General features: G+C 42.3%; 1 protein-coding gene across 1 annotated transcript; it reads left to right on the top strand.

The window, feature by feature from the left end:
* Positions 1 to 351: 351 nt before the first annotated feature.
* FAM111B (FAM111 trypsin like peptidase B) lies at positions 352 to 9,727 on the top strand. The gene is made up of 3 exons (XM_049646202.1): positions 352 to 760; positions 1,956 to 2,122; positions 7,526 to 9,727. Exons 2-3 carry the CDS (start codon positions 2,042 to 2,044, stop codon positions 9,641 to 9,643), a joined length of 2,199 nt encoding a protein of 732 aa, XP_049502159.1. The 5' UTR covers positions 352 to 760; positions 1,956 to 2,041; the 3' UTR covers positions 9,644 to 9,727.
* Positions 9,728 to 10,668: the final 941 nt, after the last annotated feature.

Raw genomic sequence — 10,668 nt, 5'->3', positions numbered from 1 at the left:
CGGAAGCAGGAGCGCCGCTGCCCGGTTTGGGCCCTTTCGTCCGCTGGAAGCCGGTGCGGCGCCCGCCCGGACGCCCGCGGGTGTTGGCGGGGCCTCTGCCCGATCCCGGCCAGCTCTGCAGCGGCCGCCGCGTCGCGCCCGGGCTGCTCCTCGCGCCGTCGCCGCCGCCGCCCACCTGGCAGGAAGGCCGTTCGTCCCGCTGCTCCCGACGCTGGGCGCGCAGCTCCAGCCCCGCGAGAGCGCCAACCTCCGGCTCCTCCCACTCCCGCGCTGGCTCGAGGCACTCCCCCCCCCGACGGCCGCGGCACCGAGGCTCTAGGGAGGGAGGGCGGGAGGAGACTGCGCAGTGGGTCCCGGAACAAGATGCTGACCGTCGGCCAGGGTGGGGAGTACGTGCCTGGGAGGGACTGAGCCGCATCACCAGCTCCGGGATGGCGCGCACGCGGGCACATTCGGAGAATCCCGCCTTGGGACTCGCCAGCCCTCGGGACTGGGTCAAAGCCCAGCCTTTCCCGCCCGCCCGCTGGGTGGCCGGACTCGGCCAATCGGTTCCCGAAGTGAATGAGTTACTGGCCAATGAATGAGCACAGCCAGCCTCCGCCCCCTAGCCTCCTGCTGGCTGGGCGCCGAGCGCGGGAGGGCGGACTTGCACTTCCCGGAGGGAAGAGGTCCGGAAGAGAGGCCACTGAGCCCAGTGCTTTGTAGCTCTTGCGAATCCCAGACAGCGGTACCCGCACCGTTGGACAGATTCTTCGCATCCGTGAGTAGCGCTCTGGTCCTGAGTCGGACGTGGAGCCCTTAGGGGGTGGTTGTCAAGGGCACTAGGCAGAAGGACCTTGATCCGGAGCCAAAGAGGTTTTGACGGTGGGGGGATAGGCAGCCTCCCATTGTGGGAACCCACTTTACGTCCCCCAGCTTCAGAGGTCAAGAGTTTTACTCCTGGAAAGACACATTAAGATCAGCTAGGAAGCTGCTTCCGCCACCGAGTGTTGTGCGGGGGTGTTGGGGGGGAGGCGGTGTTAAAGCGCAGATTCTGTAACTGCAGTCCAGAGGTACTGAATCCTGATCTTTGAGGGTGGGATGTGGTATCTTCCTTTTTAACAAGCCCAGAGTGGGTAATTCACAGGAACAATAAAAGTTTGGTTTACACCAGATTCCTTAATTTACAAACGAGGAAACCGAGATCCCCAGGAGGGGTGTAGGGAGAGGGTTTGACGTTTTGGGGTGGTTCTTTCCTGGCCTTACCTGGTTTCTTCCATTGCTGCTCTGATCAGTTGTCACCCGAATGCCTGAGGGGAACCCTCTTCCTGTATCCAGAGTTCTGTCTGTGTGGGTCTTTCCCTTCTGTGTCCTGTGAACGTGAACACGTGCCAACTTCCTCTCTCTCTCTCTCTCCCTCCTATCAGGGATTACACCTGGCTCTGCCGTTTGCAGCGTCCCCTGCACCCTGGCCTGAGATCTCTCAAGCAGTCAGCCGCAGTAATCCTAGGGTGTACTGTATTTGTCAATGTCCTCAGTTACAGGAGGTCAGAATTATTCCATCTTTTCCCTTTAGGTGATTCTTCCCCTGGCTTCTGAAAGCTTCATCAGCACGTATGCACTGACTGATATTTGGCTGAAATGTCAAGGGGTACCCACTGCAGATCTCGGATTCTCTGGGTGGCTGTCGCTCTCTTCTCTCTAGTACTCTGCCCCACAAACTCCAGCCACATAGGCCTCCCATGACCCTGAGTTTGTCTTCTCAACTCAAGGGAAACTGCCAGGCTCCATTGTGTGTCCCTTCCCTGAGAGATGGTCTGGAAACACCCCCCAGGTGGAAAGCTAGACGGCCATAGGGATTACCTCATTTGGTTTCTCTCTCTGAAGGATGGGAAATCACTGTTCCGCACTGCCTGGTGCCCAGTGTTTGAAAGTTGTTTCACATACTGTATTCTTTTTTTTTTTTTTTTTTTAAGTCATTCTAAGTGGGAAGGTAAATCCAGTCCTTGTTTCTGTAACTTGGCTGGAAGCGGAAGTGAGTCATATTTTCTGTGAACGCATCATGAATTCCATGAAGCCTGAAGAGAACCAGTCATCCAGTGCTACAGAAAATGGCCAGAGTACCAGACCTGAAGTTTCAAAGGTGTGTCCACTTTTTAACAACTCTTTGCTAGAGCAGCATACCTAACCTTAGCATGCTATCAGGATTCTGAAAGGGGATACGCTCATAGAGGATGGCAGTTATAAACCCTTCTTCCGTGTTGTGAAAAATATATTTGGAGAGATCACACATATAAGTGTTTGTGTAAAGCCAAATGATAGTGTATGAATCAACAATGCAAAAAAAAAAATGTGCCGTTTTAGACAACAGGATCACTGACAAACAGTGTAGACACTTGATATCAGAAGGACAGACAGGCAAAAAACAAGAAATACAGTTCATGCTTACTGAGAAATTAGTGTGTACCTGGAATTATTTTTGTCACTTCCTATGGATTATCTCATTTGACATTTAATAAAACAATACACGGTGTTATCATCCCTATTTTACTTTTTAAAGATTTATTTATTTTTGAGAGAGAGAGAGAGAGAATGCGCGGGGGAAGTGCAGAGAGAGAGGAAGATAGAGGGTCCAAAGTGGGCTCCACGCTGGCAGCAGTGAGCCCAATGAAGGGCTCAAACCCACAAATCCTTGAGATCATGACCTGAGCCAAAGTAAGATTCAGCTGACTGAGCCACCCAGGCACCCCTCTCATCCCTATGTTAAAAATGAAGAAACTGAAACCCAACTTTCTTAAAGTTGCAAAAATAATGAACGTTAGGGCAAGGATTTGAATCCGGGGGTTCAGACTTCACAGCCAGCTTTTGACCAACACAAAGTATGCAAATCGTTAATACCAAATCAAGATATAAACAAGTGCTTTTGGAGTGCGGAGAGAAGAGTGCTTAATTCATACTCAAGAAATTAAGGCAGGATCATATGAGACTTGCTCTTAGTGAATAGAATTTCACCAGGTAAGTGTATCCCGCGTGAGGGAAGAGTGTGAGTAAAGTCATATACACATAAAAACATATTTGGGAGTATAGTTAGATTTGATCATATGTAAGAATTCAAGAATGTCGGCTAATAGTGCTGGAGAGGTATTTTGGTAGAAGATTATAGTAGGCTTTATTTCCATTAGAACTTTTATTTTCTCAAAAAGAATCCTCTACTTGTGAAATAATAAAATGGTTTCATTGGATTAAAATTAAATAAAATTTAAAATTAATTTCCTCTGTTCACTAGCCACATTTCAAGGGCCCAGTAGCCATATGTGGGTAATGGCTGCCGTACTAGACAAGCAGATATAGAACATTTTCATCATTGCAGAACGTTCCATTGGACAGTGCTGCTCTAGATTAGGGACCTCTGTGGCCTTGCTGTTCCAGGTGTGGTCCACACACAGCAGCAACAGCATTGCTATCTCCTGAGACCTCTCTGTGATCTGCATTTTCACAAGACCCCCCGGGTGATTCTTAGGCACGTTAAAATTTGAGAAATACTGATCTGAGATACCCTGAAGATTCGGTACGGTGAAATCTCGTTATTAGCATTATTTGCTAATATTTACTTCGCTTGTACAGTATCGTTTCAAAAGAGGAAATGTTTAGCCCTGGGAGAAAATAAAACGGATTCATTGGTTCATCTGTCTGACAAGTGCAGAGTTCAGCGGAGCTTTAATGCAGCAGTACACCTGGCTTCAAGGACTCCTTTGTTTCCAATCTCTGGGCTCTGCTCTTTGTTGTTGGCCTCTGTCTGGCCTTCTGCATAGTGACGACAGAACTCCAGTAAGTTCAGAGTGCATACCTGCATTGGCTACCATTCAAATAATGAGTCCATCCTGGTACCCTGAGAAGACTTCCTTTTGCATCTAACCCTTCCACGCTACATAGCTCAGCCATTCCTGCACAAAACCGTGTGATTGAGGAGGCACTTCCGGCAAGCGAGGCCTGTCCCTGAGCTGGCGCAAATTCACTTTTGTACACATGTATGGCTGCGACAAAACGGGAGAGAGGTGCAGTGGCTTTCTGGAAAAGAGCTGGGGTATCTTCCTCTTCTTTGAACCCCATGCTAAAGTATTTGGGTTTCATTCTGTAAGTGAAGGAGAAGTTATATACAGGCTTTATCCTTGTATCTTTAAGGAGGAGATTTAATTTAAACTCTAAGCTAAATATTCACGTTAAAGGGCTACACTGTTCACTATGGTAGCCACTAGCCGCATATGGCTATCTAAATTTACATTCAACTTATCTAAAGTAATGAAGAAAGTGAAGAATTCCGACCCTTGCTCACACTAAGCATACTTCCCCTGAGGCTGCCGTATCCGGAAGGATAGATGTTGGAGATCTCCATCTGAACAGCACTAGTCTAAGGCATCCACTTCTACAACAAAACTACAATGTAAAGTTTCCAAACTATTTGGAGGGAAAGTGAAAGGCGGAGGGGGAAAAAATCTAAAAGAAGACAAGAGAGAAGGAGAATATAAGTAAATCTGGGAAAAGCTGGAAAAGGAGAAAATAACTAAAAAGATAACAAATGAATAAAAAAAGATTGGTTATCTTACTGGTTGTGTGAAAGACTTTTATCACTACTTTCAACCTATTTATTATATATGCAGTAAAACTAAATCTTTTCCACATATAGTTCTCTGGCCTATGACAGTTACCTGTGGTCTTGTAATCATGACCAGAATCAAGATGCAACAGAGTTCCATCAGCTTAAATAATTCCCTTGTGCTCTGCCTTGTCTGACACTCACCTTGACCCCCTGGTGATCAACAATGTGTTCTCCAAGTGTTGCCTTTTCCAGAATGTCATGTAAATAGAGAGGGGCCAAGATGGCAGAGCAGCATGGAAGCTTTTTGCTTCTCTAGTTCTTGAATGCAGCTAGATCAACACCAAACCATCTTACACACCTAGAAAATTGATCTGAGGATGAACACAACAATCTGCACAACTTGAACTGCAGAACTCGGCAGGTATGCAGCGTGGAGAGGTGAACTGTGGGAGAGAGAAGCCACAGAGGGTAGGAAGCTGTTTTGCAGTGAGAGGATGGAGTTGAGGGACAGTATGAAAAAAGCACTCCCCCCAAAAGCAGCTGGAGAGAAAGAATGGAAACACGCATAAGGGACTTAACAAGAAAGGGAGAAAGAAGAAAAAGGATAGGGTTTAAATACCATTAAGACTCTATAAACAGAGGAGTGCAGAGCTGAAAGAATCGTGTAAATAGAATCATATGCTGAATCAAGCCTTTTGGGTCTGGCTTCTTTCACATATAACATGGCATTTTAGATTCATCCAGGTGGTTAGATGTATCAGTAGCGTTTTCTTATTGCTGGGTAGTATTCCACAGTACGAATATATGAGAGTTTATCCATTCACCCATTGAAGGATGTTTGGGTTTTTTCCCCAGTTTTGGCTTTTTTTTATATATATATTTATTTTGAGAGAGAGAACAGGAGAGAGGGAGAGAGAAAATCCCAAATAGGCTGCACACTTTCAGCACAGAGCCAGACATTGGGCTCGAATTCACTAGCGGTGAGATCATGACCCAAGCGGAAACCAAGAGCCAGAGATGATCAACCAGCTGAGCCACCCATTTGTGTCTTGTATAAGTAAAGCTGCCTTGAGGATTTGTATACAAGTTTTTGTATGAATATCATTTTCATTGCTTTTGAGTTCTTGCCTATAGGCAGAATTGCCAAGTTATAGGGTAAGTCTATGTTTAGCTTTATAGGAAATTGCCAAAATATTTTCAAAATGGCTCTATCATTTTGTATCCTCACCACCAATGTATGAGTCCCAGCTGCTTCACATTCTTGCCAACATACAGTATTGAAAGTTTTCCTGATTTTACTCATTCGAATAAGTGTGTAACAGAGAAGTATGTAATGGTCTCACCTTGTAGTATAAATGCATTTCACTAATGACTAATGATATTGCATATCTTTTCATGTTCTATATAGCATTTATGTATCTTCTTCAGTGAGGTGTCTGTTAAAATCTTTGGCCTGTTTTTATATTGGTCTTTCTGATTTTTTGTTGTTGAGTTTTGGGAGTGTTTTATATATTTTGGAAATGAGCCCTTTGTCAGATTGCTTTTCTTGTAATCTTTGTGGATAATTTATCTCGGTTTGTGGCTTATCTTTTTATTTGCTGAATACTGTCTTTTGGCGGGGGGCAGTTATTGACTTTAAAGAAGTGCATTTTAACATTTTTTTCTTTTTTGGATTATGCTTTTGGTTGTATCATCAGAGAACTCTTTCCAAACCTAAGATCACAAAAATTTTCTTGTGAGTTTTCATCAAGAACCCTTACAGTTTTAGGTTTGTCTGTGGCCCACTTTGCACTAATTTTGTGTGTATGGTGAAGTATGTGGATCATAAAATAGTAATAGGAAACAGTGGCTAATTACTTAGTTCATTTGTTTGTTCATTTTGTATATGGCATCTGGCACAGTTTGTTGAAACATCTACCCTTTCTCCACTGAATTGCCTTTATACCTTTGTTAAAAATTGAGCAAAACTTGATTGGATCTGTCTTCCAGATTCACTGTTCTTTTTTTTTTTTTTTTCCTAATGTTTATTTTTTTTAATTTTTTGATGTTTATTTATTTTTGAGAGAGACAGAGACAGAACATGAGTGGGGGAGGGGTAGAGAGAGAGGGAGACAGAATCCAAAGCAGGCTCCAGGCTCTGAGCTGTCAGCACAGAGCCTGACTCAGGGCTCGAACTCACAGATCTAAGTACAGCTCTACTAGTAAATAAGTAATGTAAATTTACAAAAGCAGTCAAATTAAATGGCATTTCATCTATCAGTTGGAAGACATTTAAAATAACAGTACTGAAATCCTCTGAAGGAGCCAACCATACGGTTGGTCTCTGGGCATCAAGGGGAAAAGGAGCAGCATGAGTTGACACAATTTTTCTGGAAAGCAGCTGGGCACCATATATGTTGTGAAGTACATTTATAACCTTAGTGTCTGTATTTCTACAGCTGGGAATCTGGCCTAAGGAAATATCCAGATGTTCAGCCAAAATGTTTTACGTATAGAAATGTTTGTCCTATAAAAATTTGAGACAATCTAAGTGTCCAGCTACAGAAGAATGAATTAGAAATTATTGTACAGTGAACTATATCCTGTGGCCCCCAAAATTGTTTTCCAAAGGTTGTTTGATGGCATGTAATGTCATTAAATTTAAATGTTTAATGACATGTCAGCCAATGGCAGATTGCTTGGCAAAGAATAAACTCATGCAGCTTAGCACAACTTCAGAAACCTAAGGTTTGTATCTGCATGTAAAGTAAAAGAAATGAATAAAACAAAATGTAGAATGGTTATCTCTGGTGATGGAATAATGATGGGTAATTTTTCTCCACTATTCATTATCCAGTATATTACTCAATTTTTATTCAGAATAGCTACTAGTTTTATAATTAGACAAACATGAAATATTATTATTAAAGGAGATTCTCATTATGTTTTTAATCTTTCCTTTTTTCTAAGGATATGGCCATCAAGCAGACCTGCCCTAGAAGACTTGCTATTCATCTTCTACCTGACATAAACGAGTGTGGCGGGACCAGTAAGCTTAAAAGTGAAGTCAAGCATGAAGCATCTGTGGAAATCCAGAACCCAGACTGGGACACCCATAAAAAATGTTATTTTACTTTTACTTTTAATGAAAACTCGAGGAAATCTGACCGTAGTATGTTTAAAGCACATGGTAAACCCGATGAGAGTATCTACTCAGCTCTGAGAGCTAATGACAATTTCAGTGAAAGGATGGAGAATCATTTGAATAAGCACATTCTTGTTTTTGAAGAAAAAACAATAGAAGGATATATAAATTTAGGAATGCCTCTCAAGTGCCTACCTACAGGGTCCCACTTCAAAATAAAATTTAGTCAAAGAAAGGGTAACCAGGAAGGTGATCAGATCTTGCGCCAGTGTGAAAATCCATACATGGAATGCGTTCTTTTTCACATTGTTGCTGTTGGGAAGAGGATAAAGAAGATTCTTAAGATCAAGGAACTTCATGAAAGAGGAACTACACTTTGTATCTATGCCCTAAAGGGTGAGACTATCAAAGAAGCTCTAAGCAAGGATGGCCGATTTCGGTCTGACCTGGATGAATTTAAATGGAAAATAATAGAAGATCATAAGATAATTCATGGAAAACGTTCCCTGGTGGATTATGTGTCTGGAAAAACCTTAGAAATGGACATTTTTAAGAAAAACGTTGCCAGGAAAGGTACCCATAAGAATATTAAACAGGAGAATGAAAATACCACTGAAGAAATCTGTCCCTGGGATCTGATACAGTCTGAGATCAGGGAACACGAACCAGAGGAAGATGGGGAGACTGAAGATGTAGAATACAACAGAGAAAAAATTCTCCCAGCTCGGAATCTAGGGCATGATATTGAAAGTAAAAAACAACGGACAGTTTCCAGAATTAGTAATTATTACAATAATAGTTTCAACAGAAAATATAGGAGAAACAACTCACAGGTTAGGCAAAGTCCCCATCCAGGTATGGAACATGTTAATCAATATATCCAAAGGACGGCAACTAACCTCTGGCTGAAGAATTTCCAAAGGTTGGACAAAGTGATAATGGATCAGTATCCAAATTTTAATGAAGAGACTCTCTGGATGAGAAAGTATTTTCAGGATGAACAGAAGAAAACCAAACTGCTACCATTTCAACAATTCAACATTTATAAAAACTACTTTGGAAAAGTGACCGAAAATTCTACTTCAGTTGCAATCTGTGAAGATCTTATTCATCTTAGTAAGTCAGTTGGGTTCATGAAATGGGACAATAATGGAAACACAGGCAACGCTACTTGCTTTGTCTTCAATCATGGTTATGTTTTCACCTGTCGACATGTAATACATCTTATGGTGGGAGAAGGCACAGATCCAAGTTTGTGGCCAGATATAATAAGCAAATGTGCAAAGGTAACTTTTGCTTATAAAAAGTTCTGTCCTATGGATGTTGATTGGTTTTCCATTGAGCCGTGGTTTGAAGTGTCTGATGGAACTCTAGATTACGCCATTTTAAAGTTAAGAAAAAACGTAAATGGATTTCCTCCAGGCCTGTTTGGACAGATTTCCTCTCAACCATCTAGTGGTTTGATTTATTTAATTGGTCACCCAGAAGGCCAGGTCAAGAAAATAGATGGCTGTGCTGTGATTCCTCTAAATCAGCGGTTAGAGAGGTACCCAGAGCATCATCAAGATGGGGTGGTAGGTCCCCATGCTGCCACTTATAATGCTTTCTCTATGTTTACCCAACGAAGTTTCCTATCAGAGGTTTGGAGCACAGATACACTTAGCTATGATACTTGTTTTTCCAGCGGGTCCTCTGGCTCCCCAGTGTTTAATGCATCTGGCAAGTTGGTTGCTATGCATACCATTGGGCATTTTTATAAACGTGGAGATACAGTATATGCCCTTATTGAATTTGGCTATTCTATGGAGTCAATTCTTTGTGATGTTAAACAGAAAAATGAGAGTTTATATAAATTATTAAATGAAGAGAAAAACGAGAACCATGATGAAGACCAAGATAACAAGTCATTTCAAGATCATCAGATTGAACCCATGGAATATTAGGAAAAATATGTTTTCAAGAAAATATGCTAATAATTTAGAGTATTCAGGGCTGTTTCCATAAACTATAATGAATATTCTTTTTTTAATTAGAAAATGATGTGGATGTTCAAAAAAATATAACAGTTCAAATAAATTCTGATTTTTTTGGTCATTGGCTTTTTTCTTATTTGAAACAATCTCAAACCTCACTTAAAATACTTAGCTCTGTTCTATACATACAACAAATTTGGTATTTGCCATTCTAAGTACATTGGATGATACATCTATCCCATCTTCCTAACTGGTGAGGTGACCCCTGTTCTCTGAATAACAAAATAATGGGGAAATACACTTTTAGAGTGAACAAAATAAGATGTTCCTCTAAAACTCAAAATTCTTTGGTTGTTGGGGCCCCTGGGTGGCTCAGTTGTTAAGCATCTGACTCTTGATTTCAGCTCAGGTCATGATCTCATGGTTCATGGGATCAAGCCATGCATCGAGCTCTGCACTGACAGTGGAGAGCCTGCCTGGGATTCTCTCTCTCTCTCTCTCTCTCTCTCTCTCTCTCTCTGCCTCCCCCTCTCAAAGTAAATAAATAAACATTTTTAAAAAATTATTTGGTTATCTTAATTTTTCCCTTTTGGGCCCCTGTAACATCAGCCCTTATTGCAAATGACAGAAGAAAAGTCCAACTTTTCTGTTCTTTCCACTAGTTCTGCCCTTCTGTGGAAGATAGAAGCATGACTTAGTCCCTATCCCCACCCTCTTATATCCAGAGTCTAGAAAGCTAAAGGCTACGTATCTCTGTCTAGTTTGCAACTAAGAATCTGGGTATAAATCAGATGCCTCAAAATAGATTCACTTGCCTGTTATTTGGAAGATAGAAATAAGGTGGAGACCATCTTTCTTCTGCTCCTGGAAAATGCTTAAACACTGAGAATAAATTGAGGGTTGATGGGGTGGGGGGGGAGGGGAAAGTGGGTGATGGGCATTGAGGAGGGCACCTGTTGGGATGAGCACTGGGTGTTGTATGGAAACCAATTTGA

Source organism: Panthera uncia, chromosome D1 (genome assembly GCF_023721935.1).
Source record: "Panthera uncia isolate 11264 chromosome D1, Puncia_PCG_1.0, whole genome shotgun sequence".
In the NCBI taxonomy this organism is placed as follows: Eukaryota; Metazoa; Chordata; class Mammalia; order Carnivora; family Felidae; genus Panthera; species Panthera uncia.
The sequence above is the reverse complement of the archived record's forward strand: the minus strand, read 5'-3'. Positions and strand labels throughout refer to the sequence as shown.

What these genes read in the sequence shown, in the direction of transcription:
- FAM111B (XM_049646202.1), top strand. Translation starts at nt 2,042, where the DNA reads ATGAATTCCATGAAGCCTGAAGAGAACCAGTCATCCAGTGCTACAGAA. An exon ending in CCAGACCTGAAGTTTCAAAG is followed by an intron (nt 2,123 to 7,525) that starts GTGTGTCCACTT and finishes CTTTTTTCTAAG; the next exon opens with GATATGGCCATCAAGCAGAC.